Source organism: Pelophylax lessonae, assembly GCF_965119305.1.
Source record: "Pelophylax lessonae genome assembly, chromosome: 4".
NCBI lineage: Eukaryota > Metazoa > Chordata > Amphibia > Anura > Ranidae > Pelophylax > Pelophylax lessonae.
This window is the reverse complement of record NC_138771.1, coordinates 91,614,914-91,633,911: the sequence shown is the minus strand read 5'-3', so window position 1 is coordinate 91,633,911 and position 18,998 is coordinate 91,614,914. Positions and strand designations below refer to the sequence as shown.

The window sequence follows — 18,998 nt, the reverse complement described above, 5'->3', positions numbered from 1 at the left end:
ATTAAAGACACGGTGTAAAAACAGTATCGGAAAATGCTGAAAAATATTCTCCTGTTGGAGTGTGGTAAAGTGTTCCAGTGCAGATGATAAATAAATAATTGTTCCAGTAAAAAGAGTGTGTATAAAGAATATAAGTGTGTGGCAGCACACTTAATATGGGGTGTGTTTTAACTGGTATAAATAAGTGAACCGTGCAATAAAATTATAAGGTCACATCTATACTAGTAGTAAATAAATATAACAATAAATGTGGCAAAGGATAATACTCATGCGGTGAGATAATAGTCCCAAAAACAACAGAAACCAAAAACAGCAAATCAACAGTCTTTCTCTTGCTGGGTGATTCAGTGATGTGGACAAGAAATATATATCTATATTCAATAATCGGTGAACAGAGGCAATTTCAGTGACATTCAGGTGCTTCAAAAACCTTTAGGGGTGATGTGAATGGTGAGTGAGACACACAAGTGCACCCCTCCAATTGCTCCCGCACTCACCGGAGGTATGTACCCCTACAGGGGTAGCAAGCCTTATTGCAGCGTGGTCTGTGAGGCTCCTAAGGGAGGGGAAGGGGGATGTCCCCCTGTTATGCCAGGGAATAGGATCTCCTTTCCAAATGAGGTTGATGATGATATGTAAAGAAGAATATGCCGATATAGTGATGCACCGTTTAAGATAAACTTTATTGCAAATATTTAAAAAGCAGGTACTCACATTAGTTCAATAAAAACGGGCATCTAAGGCAGTAGGGGACGCGAGTTCCTCGCTGGCGGCCGCTTCCGGGACGCTGTGCGCTTCAGCGACCGGATCTACGTTGCAGTGGGGCAGAAATGACGTTATCGCGCACGACGCGTTTCGTCAGAGCTGACGTCATCAGGTGCGTCACGCCCCTACTGCCTTAGATGCCCGTTTTTATTGAACTAATGTGAGTACCTGCTTTTTAAATATTTGCAATAAAGTTTATCTTAAACGGTACATCACTATATCGGCATATTCTTCTTTACATATCATCATCAACCTCATTTGGAAAGGAGATCCTATTCCCTGGCATAACAGGGGGACATCCCCCTTCCCCCTCCCTTAGGAGCCTCACAGACCACGCTGCAATAAGGCTTGCTACCCCTGTAGGGGTACATACCTCCGGTGAGTGCGGGAGCAATTGGAGGGGTGCACTTGTGTGTCTCACTCACCATTCACATCACCCCTAAAGGTTTTTGAAGCACCTGAATGTCACCGAAATTGCCTCTGTTCACCGATTATTGAATATAGATATATATTTCTTTTCCACATCACTGAATCACCCAGCAAGAGAAAGACTGTTGATTTGCTGTTTTTGGTTTCTGTTGTTTTTGGGACTATTATCTCACTGCATGAGTATTATCCTTTGCCACATTTATTGTTATATTTATTTACTACTAGTATAGATGTGACCATATAATTTTATTGCACGGTTCACTTATTTATACCAGTTAAAACGCACCCCATATTAAGTGTGCTGCCACACACTTATATTCTTTATACACACTCTTTTTACTGGAACAATTATTTATTTATCATCTGCACTGGAACACTTTACCACACTCCAACAGGAGAATATTTTTCAGCATTTTCCGATACTGTTTTTACACCGTGTCTTTAATTAACACTATAGCACTTTAAACTGGAATATTTTTTACTTCTTTAGCACTTTATATTAGGCAGCGCCACTTTACCTCACCTCACCCACATATCTGTGATTCCTCTTTGGATGCGGCTCCCCTAGTGACTCGGCTCTCTGTTTTGGCAGTGGTCCTTCGGCGTGTATTTCGGCCTAAATGCTGGTCTGCAGACAAGACTTCTAAAAAGGCCTTGACTGATCTCCCCTTTCAAGGGGGATCGTCTGTTTGGGGCAACCCAGGATGACATCATTAAAAGTCTCACAGGGGGAAAGAGTACTTTTTTTTCCGCAGGCTACTAAGCGCAAGGAACCTCGTGGTAGATGTGGGCTCTCCTTCTCGGCTCATAAGACATTTTCTCTATCGCTCATTGACAGACGTAGTCTTCTTGATTCTCAAGAGCTGGGTTATGTTGTCTCCGCAGGAGTAGGACTAGGCAGAAAGACAAAACATTCTGGCTCCACCTTAGGGGCAGTCCCTGAGGGTATATCCTCCCTCTCTCTGCTACAGGGAATCAGTTTTTTTCTGTCTAGTCAGGAGTAAGGACCTAAGTTCCTTGCTGGGATCTTTTTGGTCCTGGCAAGATTTTTTCTTTAGAAAAAATATTTTTTAGGCAGTTTTTCTCCAGTGTTTTTTTCCTGTGAGATCTTCAAGCAAAAACGCCGGACTGGGCGACACTAATGGTCACCCCAGCCGGCCTACGAGCGCGCGCAGACCATTGCATTGCGCTTGGTCGGCCGCGACACATTCAAGTAAGTATGCGGGGCCGGGCGACGGGCTGGATGTTGAGATCCAGTGGTCACCCCGGTTTCTGCCTACGAGCGCATGCAGACCAGAGCTCCGCGCTGGGTCGGCCGCGACGGAGTCCCAGTGGAGGGACTGACCTTGCGAGTTAAAAGTCTCGCTTGGACGCCAGGAACCAGAGAGTCGAGGCGTCCGGAGTGGTCCACAACCCCCCACCCCGGTGGAGAGGGTATTGTGAAGAGAGGGTGCCTGTCGGTTCGGTATGGTGAGTAAACGTTCCCTTTTTTTTCTTTCCTCGTTATGAGGCAGTATGAATTATGGGCCCCTCCATACATGGTCAGTATATATCTGACACTAAAAGTCCCCCTTGTAAATACAGTGTGTGTTTGTGGGAAGTGGACTTGGTTTGAGAGCTAACACTCTACCCAGCAGACTGTAGCATTACAGCAGACATAGGAGGTATAATCCTACCTTATTTGTAGTGTATCTCCTGTAGATCAATAAATCGCCACTCAGCAGAGATGCAGGTGGATGTGCTGGGAAAAACGATTTCGGCGGTCCGCCGCCATTTTGCCGTAGACCAGGTGCATGTATGTCCTCAGGTCACGCCGGCCGCCATGTTTTTGGAGTCTAATGTCTCCTGTATGGGGGCGGCCATGTTTCATGAGCCCAGCTACCTTGTGGAGAGCTGGGAACGCCGGAAGGCGTACACAGGGGGCGGAGCCACGTCCTTCTACCCGGGAAAAAGCAACAGCTCCTTCCAGTCTGTAAAAGACAGACGCTGACTGCAGTTGGTGGGAAACTTCACTGCATCGGTTGGTGAGCCTTGGGGGTCCCTCTCTCTCTCTGTGGGGATCGAGAAGCAGGTACTCTGAGGGGCGCTATTGCGCTAGGGGGAGACACATAAAAAAAAAAAAAAAGTTTTTTTGCGTTTTTCTGGCAAAGGTGTCCTGAATTAACATGGACCCTGCCACTCATGTATTTCCTCCGGATCCCCTCGAGGGGTCTGCAGGATCCTCCAGCACCCCACTGACGATTGAATCATTGTCAGCTATTATGGAAACTTTTGTGTCCCGGGTGGAAGTGGCTTGTCAGGGACAGGGCGCAAGTAAGCGACCCCCGCCTAACCCCTTATTATCTGAAACCTCGGATTCAGACTCTGAGCCTATTTCTGCAGTTGCAGGTACTTCATCTGGTATTGGTGTCTCGTGTACTGTCTCTTCAGACAGTGAGGAGGATGTTTCGGCATCAGCCATAGCCAAAGAGGAAGCGTTGGTAAACGCACTCATTGTATCTGTTCAAGAAACCTTAAGATTACAGGGTATTCCGTCAGAAATAGCTGAAACTGAAATCCCTTTTGGGACTAAAAAACGCATCAAAGTGGCGAAGGTTTTTCCATTGCCCAAATGTTTTGGCAATCCAATCAAAGAAGAATGGAGTCTGCCAAAACGCACTTCTACTATTTCTAAACGCATTAACAGGCGTTATCCGTTTGAGGAAACCTTCATTAAGAAATGGACAGAACCACCTGTGGTGGATTCACCAATTGCTAGATTGAATAAAGCCACGGTTATTCCTCTAGAAGACGCTCCGTCTTTTAAAGATCCAGTGGATCGCAAGATAGTAGCTATGTCTCGCACCATGTTTACCTTGATTGGATCAGCTTTCAGACCAATAATTGCTATTGGTCTGGTTTCGCAGGCTGTAACTGAATGGACCAAGTGGTTACGCCGGGACTTAGAAGAGGTCCCTCAGGCGGTATCAGATTTGTTGGAACAAATGATACAGGGGTTACAGTTTGTGTGTGATGCGGCGTTAGACGCCACTCCATTATTGGCGCGAGCATCTGTCTCAGCGGCGGTTCTCAGGCGTACACTGTGGCTAAAAGGTTGGTTAGCCGACCAAGGTTCCAAAAAAGCATTGGCTGATATCCCCTTTTTAGGAGAGCGTCTATTTGGAGCCAACTTAGATGAGATCATTAAGGATCTCACGGGTGGAAAGAGCACCTTTTTACCACAAAATTTTAAAGGTAAAGGAACTCGTCAAAGACGAGGGCCTTCTTTTTCTGTTCACAAGAGGTTTTTTCGTCCTGCGGGTGAAAAAATTAAGTCCTCCAAAGCTCCTTCAGGAGGCTTCAGGGGACGTTGGTCGGGCAAGCAAAAGCCCGCCCCCTCCAGACCTGAAGATAAATCGTCCAAAGCCTGAAGGTGCGCCCCCACCCATAACGGGGGTGGGGGGACGTCTTCGCCGGTTCCCGGATCCATGGCTTTCCAGAATCCCGGACAAGTGGGTTTGCGAAGTCATAAGGTCAGGGTACAAGATCGAGTTTCGATCTCTCCCACCGGCGCGATTCTTCCCTTCCAATATTCGACTATCCCCGGATCGTTTAGAAGATCTGCGGAGAGCAGTCACGGATTTACTACAACAAGGAGTGGTAGTCCACGTTCCTTGGACAGAACGTTTTCAGGGGTTTTATTCAAACCTATTTACAATACCCAGGAAAGAGGGCAAAGTGCGTCCAATTCTGGACTTAAGGGCACTCAATTCTTTTTGTCAACATAAGAAGATTCAGAATGGAGTCCATTCGCACAGTAGCAGCCTTCCTGCATCCAGGGGATGTCCTAGCGTCCATAGACATCTAGGACGCATATCTTCACATTCCCATTTTCGCAGGACATCAGCGGTTTCTACGCTTTTCCGTAGAAGAGAACCACTATCAGTTTGTGGCGTTACCTTTCGGTCTCGCCACGGCTCCTCGGGTCTTCACGAAGGTGTTGGCCCCAATGTTGGCACTACTGCGCCAAAGAGGCATATCGATTCTTGGTTACCTAGACGATCTTCTGCTTCATGCAGAGTCTCCTCAGACCTTGCTACAAAACATAGAAATTACTATGATTTCTTTACAGGAATTCGGGTGGCTGGTGAACCAGCAAAAGTCATTTCTGGTTCCCACCCAGAGGCTCGAATATCTGGGTCTAATTCTAGACACAGTCAGGACAAGAGTTTTTCTTCCGGTAGGGAAACTCCGAAAGATTCAATCAGCAGTCCAGTTGTTACTATCCAACAGCTGGTCTTCCCTTCGGACTTGCATGAGGGTTCTGGGGTTAATGGTGGCTTCCTTCGAAGCAGTCCCATTTGCCCAGTCCCATACCCAAATTCTTCAGCAAGAGATTCTTCTCAGATGGAATCGGAATCCGGAATCCCTGGACAATCAGATCCGATTGAGCAAACAGACCAGAGAGTCTCTGGTCTGGTGGCTTCGGTCTCCGATGCTCAGCCAGGGAAAGTCATTTCCGCCAATATATTGGACGATAGTGACCACGGATGCCAGTCTATCCGGATGGGGAGGAATTCTCGGTCAGTTATCTGTCCAGGGACTTTGGTCCCCGGAAGAATCCAGGTTGCCGATAAATGTATTGGAACTGAGAGCGATCAGACTTTGTCTGATTCACTGGACCGAGCAGCTCCAGGGCAGCCCGGTTCGGATCCAGTTGGACAACGCCACGGCCGTGGCTTATGTCAATCACCAGGGGGGCACCAAGAGTGTCCGAGCGGCCAAAGAAGTGGCTTGCATTCTTCGCTGGGCGGAACGATTTGTTCCAGCTATCTCTGCGGTGTTCATTCCGGGGGTGGAAAATTGGCAGGCAGATTATCTCAGCCGTCAGACTCCAGATCAGGGGGAATGGTCCCTCCATCCAGAAGTTTTCCACCAGTTGTGCCTACGTTGGGGCACCCCGGATGTGGATCTGTTGGCATCACGATTCAACAGAAAAGTACAGAGATTCGTGGCTCGCTCCCGCGATCCTCTAGCAGAGACCGCAGACGCACTGGTCACCCCGTGGGGGCAATACCAGCTAATGTATGCCTTCCCTCCTCTTGGGTTACTGCCAAGACTTCTTCGCAGGATAGAGGAGGAAGGAATTCCAGTAATCCTGGCAGCTCCGGACTGGCCTCGTCGAGCTTGATACGCCGACTTGGTCAGACTGGTGGCGGACGTCCCGTGGAGACTTCCTCTCAGGGAGGATCTACTGTCTCAGGGACGGATCTTCCATCCTGCTTTACGATCGCTGGTTTTAAACGGCCTGGTTATTGAGACTTAGGTGCTGAAGGACAAGGGATTGTCAGCTTCAGTTATTCCTACTCTAGTTAAAACAAGGAAAGCGACTTCCAGAAAGATTATCATCGTACATGGAAGTCTTATATTGTGTGGTGTGAATCCCTTGGGTTCCATCTACATCTTTATTCGGTAGTCCGAATATTGGCTTTTCTGCAACAGGGAGTTGAGCAGAAGCTGGCCTTGAGTGTTATCAAGGGTCTGGTTTCAGCATTTGCTATCTTCTTTCAGAAGCCTTTGTCTACTCATTCCTTGGTGCGGAATTTCATCCAGGGGGTGCGACACCTGGCTCTGCCAGTGCACGCGCCGTTACCATCCTGGGATCTTAATTTGGTGCTGTCGGTTCTTCAGACACCTCCCTTTGAAAATATCAGGGAGATTCCCTTGCTTACTTTATCCCAGAAGGTGGTCTTCTTGGTGGCTATCACTTCTGCACGCAGGGTGTCAGAACTGGCTGCATTATCCTGTTGTTTCCCAGATCTGGTGGTTCATAGGGATAAGGTTGTACTTCATCCGAATCCATCCTTCCTTCCTAAGGTGGTTTCAAAGTTTCATTGAATGAGGACAGTGTATTGTCCTTCCTATGTCCTTAGCCCAATCATCCTCGAGAATTGCGTTGCATTCCTTGGATGTAGTTCGGGCGATCAGGATATATTTGAATACTACGGATTCAATTTGTAAGACGGATTCACTGTTTGTGATCACGGATGGCCCTAAGAAGGGGTTGCCTGTTCTGCTGCGACCATCTTTAGATGGATCAGACAGACGGTGGTATAGGCTTATTTTATCTAAGGGTCGGGATCCCCCGTTCCCTTTTAAGGCGCATTCTACTCGGGCGCTTAGAGTTTCCTGGACCTTCCGCCATCAGGCGTCAGTGGTTCAGGTTTTCAAGGCGACTGTTTAGTCGTCGGTTCATACCTTTACAATATTGTATAAGGTTCATGTGATGGCATCGTCAGATGCCTCTTCTGGCCGGAAGGTTCCTGCAGGCCACTGTTTGAGGAGACTGTTGGTCTACCTCGAGGATTTGTGGGGTAGGTCTCATCTGTTTACTCGATGAGTCCTTTGATACTTCTGGTTGGCTCCGGTTGGGCCTTCTAGATTGGATTTTGATTTCTGTCAATCCCACCCCTCATTTGTGGCACTGCTTCTGGATGTCCCAGCTCTTGAGAATCAAGAAGACTACGTCTGTCAATGAGCGATAGAGAAAAATGGATTTTTGTAAGATCTTACCGTAAAATCCTTTTCTCTTAAGCTCATTGACAGACGTAGTACCCGCCCCTCTATCATTGAGTTGGGTTGGGTTAAATTCTCTGTTACTGATTTAGAACAGAACTGATTCCCTGTAGCAGAGAGAGGGAGGATATACCCTCAGGGACTGCCCCTAAGGTGGAGCCAGAACGTTTTGTCTTTCTGCCTAGTCCTACTCCTGCGGAGACAACATAACCCAGCTCTTGAGAATCAAGAAGACTACGTCTGTCAATGAGCTTAAGAGAAAAGGATTTTACGGTAAGATCTTACAAAAGTCCATTTTTTTCGTCCCTCAGGGTCAACTGACAAGGGCTCGAAGCCTTTCGGGGCCTGCTCCTGGAGGATCCAAACGAACCTGGTCTGGCAAGCCAAGAGCGGGCTTCTCCAGACCTGTGGACAAGGCTCCTTCAGCATGAAGGTGCACCCCCACCCGTATCAGGGATGGGGGGACAAGACAAGGGGGTCCACAAAGTAATTTAATTTGACTACAAGATCGAGTTTTCACTCTTGTCCCCCAGCAAGGTACTTTCTTTCTAACTTGCACCTGTCCCTAGACCGTTTACATGAGGGGTCTTCAATCTATGGCCCTCCAGTTGTTCAGGAATTACATTTCCCCATCATGCCTAGTCATGTCTTGGAATGTGAGAGTTTTAAAATGCCTCATGGGATGTGTAGTTCCGCAACAGCTGGAGGGCCATAGTTTGAGGATCCCTGGTTTACATGGTCTGTTTGGGGCAGTACAAGACCTGTTGCTTCAGAGGGTGATTGTCTTGGTTCTGACTTCGGAATGTTTTCATGGTAGCATCCCTGCATCAGGGGGATTTTGTTGCCTCTATCGACATCAAGGATTCCAATATGTGCCAGTCACCAGCGCTTCTCCTGCTTTGTCATCAGAGAGAAGCCGTATAAGTTTGTGGCGTTACCCTTTGGTCTCGCCTCTGCTCCTCGGGTCTTCACAAAAGTGTTAGCCCCGGTGCTAGCATTGTTACGCCAATGGGAGATTGCGGTAGGCTACTTGGACGACCTCCTTTCTGCGAGCGGAGTCCCCTACTGTTCTGGTGGAAAACCTGAAAATCACCATACGAACTCTTAGGGAGTTCGACTGGATTCTGAATTTTCAGAAGTCTGCTCTGGTTCTGTCCACAAAGCTGGACTATCTGAGTCTGACTCTGGACTCGGCCTTAGCCAGAGTGCTCCTTCCTCTGGACAAACTTAGAAATTGCATGCAATTTGTCTCCTGCTGTCCAGCAGATGGTCATCCCTCCGGCCTTGCATGTGGGTGCTGGGCCGGATGGTGCTGCTTTCGAGGCGGTTCTGTTTGCACAATTCCATATGAGGTCCCTGCAAAGGGAGATTCTGACCAAATTGGGCAAGATCCACAGTCTCTGGACAATCCGATCCAGCTGAGCCAGGGAATGAAGGAGTCCCTGATCTGGTGGCTTCGGTTGGGCAATTCTTTCCTCCCCTTGAATTGGACAGTGGTCATCATGGATGCCAGCCTGTCCTGCTGGGGAGGCATCTTCTGCAAAAATTCTGTTTAGGGGATCTGGAAACTGGAAGAGTCCAAACTACCGATCAATGTCTTGCAACTCCAAGCGATCAGACTGTGCCTGGACCATTGGACGGATCGTCTTCAGGGATGTCCAGTGCGCATTCAGTTAGACAGTACCACAGCTGTGGCTTATGTCAATCACCAAGGGGGCACAAAAAGTGTCCTGGCGACTCTGGAGGTAGCCAGCATTCTAAGGTGGGCAGAGCGGTTTGTTTCCAGCCCTCTCCGCTATACACATTCCTGGGGCATTTGCTGGACTTTCTTAGGTGCCCTGAAGCCTTCTTTACAACAATTAAACCTCTCTCCTTGAAGTTCTTGATGATCCGATAAATGCTGGTTGATTTACAGTGCCTTGCGAAAGTATTCGGCCCCCTTGAACTTTTCAACCTTTTGCCACATTTCAGGCTTCAAACATAAAGATATAAAACTGTAATTTTTTGTGAAGAATCAACAACAAGTGGGACACAATCATGAAGTGGAACGAAATTTATTGGATATTTCAAACTTTTTTAACAAATAAAAAACTGGAAAATTGGGCGTGCAAAATTATTCAGCCCCCTTAAGTTAATACTTTAATACTTTGTAGCGCCACCTTTTGCTGCGATTACAGCTGTAAGTCGCTTGGGATTTGCACATCGAGAGACTGAAATTTTTGCCCATTCCTCCTTGCAAAACAGCTTGAGCTCAGTGAGATTGGATGGAGAGCGTTTGTGAACAGCAGTTTTCAGTTCTTTCCACAGATTCTCGATTGGATTCAGGTCTGGACTTTGACTTGGCCATTCTAACACCTGGATATGTTTATTTGTGAACCATTCCATTGTAGATTTTGCTTTATGTTTTGGATCATTGTCTTGTTGGAAGACAAATCTCCGTCCCAGTCTCAGGTCTTTTGCAGACTCCATCAGGTTTTCTTCCAGAATGGTCCTGTATTTGGCTTCATCCATCTTCCTATCAATTTTGTTTCAATGGTTTTTATTGAAATTTTCATGAGAAATTGAAAAAAAAACATCAAAGGTACAGAAAGGAATACCGTCAACATGAGCATAACAGTTTCAAGTGTCCTACCGCAATTACAATGCATTAACGTAGAAAAAGAGAGTTCTTCCAGCATAGGCAGTCATTACGTAACATATTCCAAGCATAGTGAAAAATGTACATGTAGTACAACAGGGTACATAACAATACCCAACCAGGACAGGCAATGGGATCACGAGTATCTCAGTGCAGCAAGTAAAAAAACATAGGAAACAATACTTCCCATCAATTTTAACCATCTTCCCTGTCCCTGCTGAAGAAAAGCAGGCCCAAACCATGATGCTGCCACCACCATGTTTGACAGTGAGGATGGTGTGTTCAGGGTGATGAGCTGTGTTGCTTTTACGCCAAACATAACGTTTTGCATTGTTGCCAAAAAGTTTGATTTTGGTTTCATCTGACCAGAGCACCTTCTTCCACATGTTTGGTGTGTCTCCCAGGTGGCTTGTGGCAAACTTTAAACGACACTTTTTATGGATATCTTTAAGAAATGGCTTTCTTTTTGCCACTCTTCCATAAAGGCCAGATTTGTGCAGTATACGACTGATTGTTGTCCTATGGACAGAGTCTCCCACCTCAGCTGTAGATCTCTGCAGTTCATCCAGAGTGATCATGGGCCTCTTGGCTGCATCTCTGATCAGTCTTCTCATTTTATGAGCTGAAAGTTTAGAGGGACGGCCAGGTCTTCGTAGATTTGCAGTGGTCTGATACTCCCATTTCAATATTATCGCTTGCACAGTGCTCCTTGGGATGTTTAAAGCTTGGGAAATCTTTTTGTATCCAAATCCGACTTTAAACTTCTCCACAACAGTATCTCGGACCTGCCTGGTGTGTTCCTTGTTCTTCATGATGCTCTCTGCGCTGTAAACGGACCTCTGAGACTATCACAGTGCAGGTGCATTTATACGGAGACTTGATTACACACAGGTGGATTCTATTTATCATCATTAGTCATTTAGGTCAACATTGGATCATTCAGAGATCCTCACTGAACTTCTGGAGAGAGTTTGCTGCACTGAAAGTAAAGGGGCTGAATAATTTTGCACGCCCAATTTTTCAGTTTTTTATTTGTTAACAAGGTTTGAAATATCCAATAAATTTCGTTCCACTTCATGATTGTGTCCCACTTGTTGATTCTTCACAAAAAATTACAGTTTAAAATCTTTATGTTTGAAGCCTGAAATGTGGCAAAAGGTCGCAAAGTTCAAGGGGGCTGAATACTTTTCGCAAGGCACTGTAGGTGCAATCTTAGTAGCAGCAATATCCTTGCCTGTGAATCCCTTTTTGTGCAAAGAAATGATGACTGCACATGTTTCCTTGCAGGTAACTATGGTTAACAGAGGAAGAACAATGATTTCAAGCACCACCCTCCTTTTAAAGCTTCCAGTCTTATTCTAGCTCAATCAGCATTACAGAGTGATTTCGAGCCTTGTCCTTGTCAACACTGACACCTGTGTTAACGAGAGAATCACTGACATGATGTCAGCTGGTCTTTTTTTTTATGAGTGGTTTTGAAATACAGTGGAAATGTGTTTTTTTTTTTTTTTTTTTTTTGGGATTGAGGTGGGAATTTGCAATTAATTGCAATTCATCTGATCACTCTTCATAACATTTTGGAATATCTGCAAATTGCCATCATAAAAACAGAAGCAGTAGATTTTGTGAAAATTAATATTTGTCATTCTCAAAACTTTTGGCCATGGGTAATAATCTTTATAGCTCTGTCTACAAGAGATGAGCTGATGTGTATAGCTAGCTGCATGGGTTGCTAGATCAAGCAGTTCAGGAATTTGCAAGTTGGAGTTTTGTTCCAGCTTGCAGTACACTGCCTTAGATCAGCATTGCATTAATTTTGTAGTAGGTGCACTATTTCATGTCACCCAAACTTTGGGAAGGTAGTTCGGCAACTTACATTTTTATAACTTTCCTCCATTGCTTATACTGGTCTGCATTTTGTTCCCTTTCTGCTCTGTTCATCAGCCAGAGCAAAGTCAAACATAGCACTGTGTGAGCTCTAAGTCAGTCTGAGCTCATCAATCCCCACTTGGCAGTGCTTGGGAACTGTAATTGGTTACTTTACCACCCAACACTGCATTATGAGAGGGGAGGGTAGACCGTTACATGCAGCTCATACACAGAAGTACCAAGTAATTCACTTGGTTTTAAAAGGCAAGCAGAGGGGTGGAGGGAGAATATGGGCTTTAACAGTGAGAATATGAGCAATTAATAACCAAGAATCTTAAATTTACATTTTTTGTAATTACTTTTTTTTATTTCTTTACCAGACCTAAAGCCCCGCGGTGTTGCTGTGAATCTTATTCCAGGATTGCCGGCATATATATTATTTATGTGTGTGCGCCATGCTGATTACCTCAATGATGACCAGAAAGTTCGCTCTCTTCTCACATCAACAATTAATGGTATTAAAAAGATCTTGAAGGTGAGTTTATCGTTTTTCCCCTCTGATCTGATCTCTCTGATCCTTTATTCTTCCTTTGGAGGTTTGTTTGATTCACTCATAACCAATATTTGAAATAATAGTAAGCAGCTAAGAATTGGATGGGATCTGGAAAACTTGATATTAATAAAAGGTAATTTTTATTTGTGTAGTCTTTTAAAATGTTAGTCATACAAAACAGATAAGAAAAAAACATAATGGAGCCCAAAATATAGCACAATATCCAATAAATAGTGAACGTTACTTAATGCATTAAATGAGAAGTCTCCCACCAGTTTGTATTAATGTGTTCTGTTCTCTAGCGGACAAAGTACATGCAGTGCTTTGTCCTTTCTTCCTATCTGCTGTCAAAGGATAGCTGTGAGGTCGGACAGCACACCACTCTGCTGTCTACTGCCATCCCACAACACAGCTAGCAAGGAGACAACAGCTTTGACACGTGGCACTTTTCTCCTCTTACCCAGGAACAGTGCCACTTTTCTACCTTTTATCCAAGACCAGCACCTTGCCAGGAATGCATTGGAGAGGAGGTTTGTCAGCTAAATTTTTCAGGCAAGCTTGGAAATGGAGAAACGCGCCACCTGTCAAAGTAACATTTTGTACAGAAAGTCCAAGCGCTGATATTCAGGTTCCCCTAAAAAGGATTGGACCAATAAAACACTGGACTACCCAGACCTCAATCCTTGTGCTGCCAATCCCAAGCATGGGATGTAGATGCAATGGAATGGAGCACTGAAAATGGACAACGCACAGGAGTGACAGTGGGGTGTCAATGGAAAATCAACAGGCAGCGATCCATTGTAATGTCAATTTGTTAAACAAATAACACCAGGGATTGCAACACATTACCATATGGGACCGGATGGCGGTGAGGGCATTAAAGGATGACAAATGCCAATGGTCAGTTCGGGGTAGTCCAGATCTGAACCTCTCGGGGATGTAAGGGTGTTCAGGGAACGGGACCTGCTATGGAGGGGAAGGAGGATCCTGGCCGGACTTGACAAAGCAGATGCACGGGAAATGCGTAGACACGGCAACGGCCTTGCTTGCGTTCCACGCTGGTACCTGCACTTGGCTCCGTTCCACCGAGAGACGTCATTTCTGGGCACCACACTACCCTTGGCACTCAAGTACTACGGCTTGCATACTCGCCAGTGGAGGACTGGCTAGGATCCTCCTTCCCCTCCATAGCGGGTCCCGTTCCCTTGACACCCTTACATCCCCGAGAGGTTCAGCGTTGGACTACCCCGAACTGACCATTGGCATTTGTCATCCTTCAATGCCCTCACTGCCATCCGGTCCCATGTGGTAACGTGTTGCAATCCCTGGTTTTATTTGTTTAATTAATTGACAATTACAATGGATCGCTGCCTGTTGATTTTCCATTGACACCCCATTGTCACTCCTGTGCACTGTCCATTTTCAGTGCTCTACACCTGTCAAAGTAGGTTTCTCCTTGCTAGCTGGGTTGTCGGACAGCCATTAGGGGAGAAGTGATTCCCTGTCCAGCCTCACAGATAGTGTTAGACAGTACATAGGAAGATAAGACAGAATGTGTTATATACTTTGTCCCCTGGGGAACATAACTAACACATTAAGAAAAATGGAAGAAGGGAAAATTCCATGTAGTACGTTTCAAAAAATAATAAAAAATAATGCATTACAGAATGCTGGTTAGATCACCTTTCCTACAAAAATACCTCTCAAACCAGTAGGTATTAGTATATTCATATAATCATGGTCCACCAGTTAGAATGACTATATAACATCTGGGAAAGTAAAAATTAGAATAAGGAATATGCAATCCCAACATTTCATATTCCTGATATGTGCCTGCTGTACTATGTATTGTATGAAAATGTACCCTGTTCTCAAAAGCAAACCCAGAACTGGTGTGTGTTTTTATAGGGCAGGGCAGCTGTAACCAACACCTCCAATCTCATCTCATTGATTGGACTCCAGTTGGCTGACATCTCACTCCAATTAGCTCTTGGAGATGTCATTAGTCTAGGGGTTCACATACTTTTTCCACCTGCACTGTGAATGTTTACATGGTGTGTTCAATAAAAACATGGCACCATTTCATTCTTTGTGTGTTATTAGTTTAAGCAGACTGTGATTGTCTATTGTTGTGACTTAGATGATGATCAGATCACATTTTATGACCAATTTGTGCAGAAATCCATATCATTCCAAAGGGTTCACATACTTTTTCTTGCAGCTGTATATAATACACTCACTGGCCTCTTTATTAAATACACCTTGCTAGTACTGGGTTGGACCCCCTTTTGCCTTCAGAACTGCCTTAATTCTTCCTGGCATAGATTCAACAAGGTTGTGGAAACATTCCCCAGAGATTTTGGTCCATACTGACATGATAACATCACGCAGTTGCTGCAGATTGTCAGCTGCACATCCATGATGGGAATCTCCCGTTCCACCACATCCCAAAGGTGCTCTATTGGATGAGATCTGGTGACTGTGGAGGCCATTAGAGTACAGTGAACTCATTGTCATGTTCAAGAAGCCAGTGGTGAGATGATCTGAGCTTTGTGACATGGTGCATTATCCTGCTGGAAGGAGCCATCAGAAGATGGATACACTGTAGTCATAAAGGGATGGACATGGTCAGCAACAATACTCAGGTAGGCTGTGGCGTTTAAACGATGCTCAGTTGATACCAAGGGGCCCAAAGTGTGCCCAGAAAATACCCCCCACATCAATATACTCCCATCCTGAACCGTTAATATAACATGCTTTCATGTTGCTTCCGCCAAATTCTGACCCTACCATCTGAATGTCGCAGCTGAAATCGAGACTCATCAGACCAGGCAACATTTTTTCAATCTTCTATTGTACAATTTCAGTGAGCCTGTGCAAATTGTAGCCTCAGTTTCCTGTTCTTAGCTGGCAGGAGTGGCACCCGGTGTGGTCTTCTGCTGCTGTAGCCCATCTACTTCAAGGTTCGATGTGTTGTGCATTCAGAGATGGTATTGGTCATACCTTGGTTGTAACGAGTGTTTGAGTTACTGTTGCCTTTCTATCATCTTGAATAAGTCTGCCCTTTCTCCTCTGACATCAACAAGGCGTTTTCCTCCACACAACTGCCACTCACTGGATATTTTCTTTTTTTCAGACCATTCTCTGTAAACCCTAGAGATGGTTGTGTGTGAAAATCCCAGTAGATCAGCAGTTTTTTAAATACTCAGACCAGCACGTCTGACACCAACAACCATGCCACATTCAAAGTCCCTTAAATCCCCTTTCTTCCCCATTCTGATGCTCGGTTTGAACTTCAGCAAGTCATCTTCACCAGGTCTTGATGCCTGAATGCATTAAGTTGCTGCCATGTGATTGGCTGGTTAGCGATTTTGTTACCAAGCAATTGAACAGGTGTACCTAATAAAGTGGCCAGTGAGTGTAGATCCTCTTCAATCACTTGTGTTAATCCACCACTTTGTGCCAATAATGCTTAAAGTGACATGAATACCCCCCACCAGATGTGCCCCCAGCTGGAATATATGACTGTGCTATTGTCTCTAAATGCTTGCGCCCCCCCAGTGGATTCAATAAACATTTCCAGATCAATGGATTTCCCAGAGGTTTCCCAATACCTCCGTGTGCAGGTTTTATTCCTCTCAATATCTTCTCTCAGCTGCACATAGGGAAGGAGAAATCCCCAAACAGTGCGCTTTATCATTGTAAAACAATTTATTGCTGCTAAAAACCTCCAGCTATCTGCTCACTTTCTACAGGTGCTGAACACCAGGATTATACAGCCTATACAGCAAATACAATGTTTCCATCAGCAGTGACAATCTGCTTTCCCGATAGTATAAATACCACACTGTCTCGTATGCGGAGCGTCGCACCGTCATGCACCCCCTCCCCTATTTATGGGTTTCCTGAGCCCAGGAAGTTATTTAAAGTGGTTGCAAACCTATACATATACCCAGTGAAGTGACTGGCTTTAGGTGATAAGCAGAAATGAAAAAAATCCTCATGTACCTGTTTATCCTCAGTTTTCTCTTCTCTACATAGTCCAGAATTTATACAGCTTGTATGAGCTGTCAGAGAAAAGGACAGAGAACTCAAGTTACCCTCTGCAGAGCTCAGTGAGGAGAGCTCTGAGAGCTGATTGGAGGGAAGGGACACACCCCACTCCACAAAGCAACACATCTGAGGCTGTCAATCACAGGATGTGTCCTGGAGATCCCTCCCCTGTCACCTTTTTTCTCTTGGTGTCAGGAAAACTTGTGTAGAAATGATTCATGCTGATAGCAGAGGAAGGAAACAGCAGACAGAAATGACACTTAGTGCTCTGAATTGAAACAAGTATCTGGACTTTGCAAAGGCATTTGACACCGTTCCCTACAAACCCTTACTGTACAAACTAAAGTACATAGGTATGGACCATAGGGTGAGTACCTGGATAGAGAACTGGCTCCAGGGACGAGTCCAGAGGGTGGTGATAAATGGGGAGTACTCAGATTGGGTGGGTGTGGAAAGTGGTGTTGCCTTTTGTTATGTGTAAATGTGCATACACCCCCAATCATTGTAGTAGCAAGCGCCTATACACATCTAGATCCTGAGAGATCTTTACACAAAAGAGGTAGTTTAATCCGCAATACACATTTATTGAGATGGTTACATAATATATATATATACAAATTACACACGAAACAATATTAACAACATTGTTAGTACAAATCCCCTGGCTTTCAATGTTATTTACAAATTACCCCCAATAGCCATATTTACAATACCATGTATTAATGAGCATGGAATTAGTCTCGGTTCACACTTGTGCGATGCGGGAAGGCTGCGAATTCGCAGCCTGTTCCCGCATCGCACCCGCACATCTGGCAGTTCACACTGCCATATGCGATACGCAGGGGGTGTCAATTAAAAGTTAACGACACCCCCAGTTGCGATCGCATATCACAGTGCGATCTGCAAGTACGCACAGAATCCGATCGCAAAGTGTGAACCACTATGCGATCTGATTCTACTGCGGCTCAAAAAAGCCTCATGTGCGTGTTTGGTGCGGATACAGTGCGAATTCAGCCATACAAAGTGTATGGCTGAATTTGCATCCGCACATCCGATCGCATGTAATGAAGGAGCAGTGCGCTCCGAATTACATGCGTTCGCTGCACTCGCAATAATGTGAACCGGCCCTTAGGTTACCTTTTCACTTCAGGCATGGTGCCTGCAGTGTGTTCAAACACAAAAGAGAAAAAGCATGAGACTTCATTTTAAGTGTGAGAGATATAGTCCATTCTTACCCTTCCCAGTAGATTCATCCTAGTCTGCAAAGCAAGCGAAAGTCTCTCCTTAGTCCAAATCCTGGTGGCCGCGGGCTCCTCTAGAGCCACCATATTGATACCGAACTAAGCGTGAATACCTGATCGACATAGCGCAGGGTAGACCAGAACTCCTGGACTCAAGCAATTCAACAGCATCAGCCTCCCAAGTAACTGGGATTACAGATGCACGCCACTGCAACCGGCTAGCAGACAGCTCTTCCTTCACACAGACTTGTTAAATTGGATTCATACCACTGCCTGTCTGTCTGGCTTACACAAATTACCCATCTACAGTCATATAGCAAATATGAGTCTTAAATCAAAACTTTGTACATTTATATCTATTTACAATTACTAATGGAGCTTTATACATAACTCCTCATCATCACAACACAGTAATGGAGATTGCACATAAACTCATAAGGCAACGGTGGGGTCCCCCAGGGTTCTGTCCTGGGACCAATCCTGTTTAATTTATTCATAAATGATCTAGAGGAGGGGATATTGAGTACAATCTAAGTATTTGCGGATGATACTAAACTGAGCATGCCAATATCTTCTATGCAGAATGTGGAAACCTTACAAGCGGACCTGAACAAAAAAATGGGGTGGGTAACTACATGGCAGATGAGGTTTAATGTTGAAAAATGTAAGGTAATGCACTTGGGCATCAGAAATACGAAAGCAAGCTACTCACTGGGGGTGGAAACCTCTGGGTGAATCTAAGATGGAAAAAGACCTGGGGGTACTGGTAGACAACAGGCTTGGCAGTGGCATGCAATGCCAAGCAGCTGCAAGCAAAGCCAACAAAACACTGGCATGTATAAAAAAGGGGATTCACTCCAGAAATAAAGAGATTATTCTCCCACTCTACAAGACT

The 18,998-nt window shown here is 45.2% G+C and overlaps 1 protein-coding gene across 5 annotated transcripts in view; it reads left to right on the top strand.

Moving 5' to 3' along the window:
- MYO5A (myosin VA) overlaps positions 1 to 18,998 on the top strand; it is a 391,043-nt gene that overhangs the window by 344,494 nt on the left and 27,551 nt on the right. For all 5 annotated transcript variants that reach the window (XM_082256683.1, XM_082256682.1, XM_082256681.1 and 2 more), the window contains one exon: positions 12,637 to 12,791. In XM_082256683.1, coding sequence (XP_082112809.1) covers positions 12,637 to 12,791 — 155 coding nt within the window. The remainder of the gene's footprint in view (positions 1 to 12,636; positions 12,792 to 18,998) is intronic.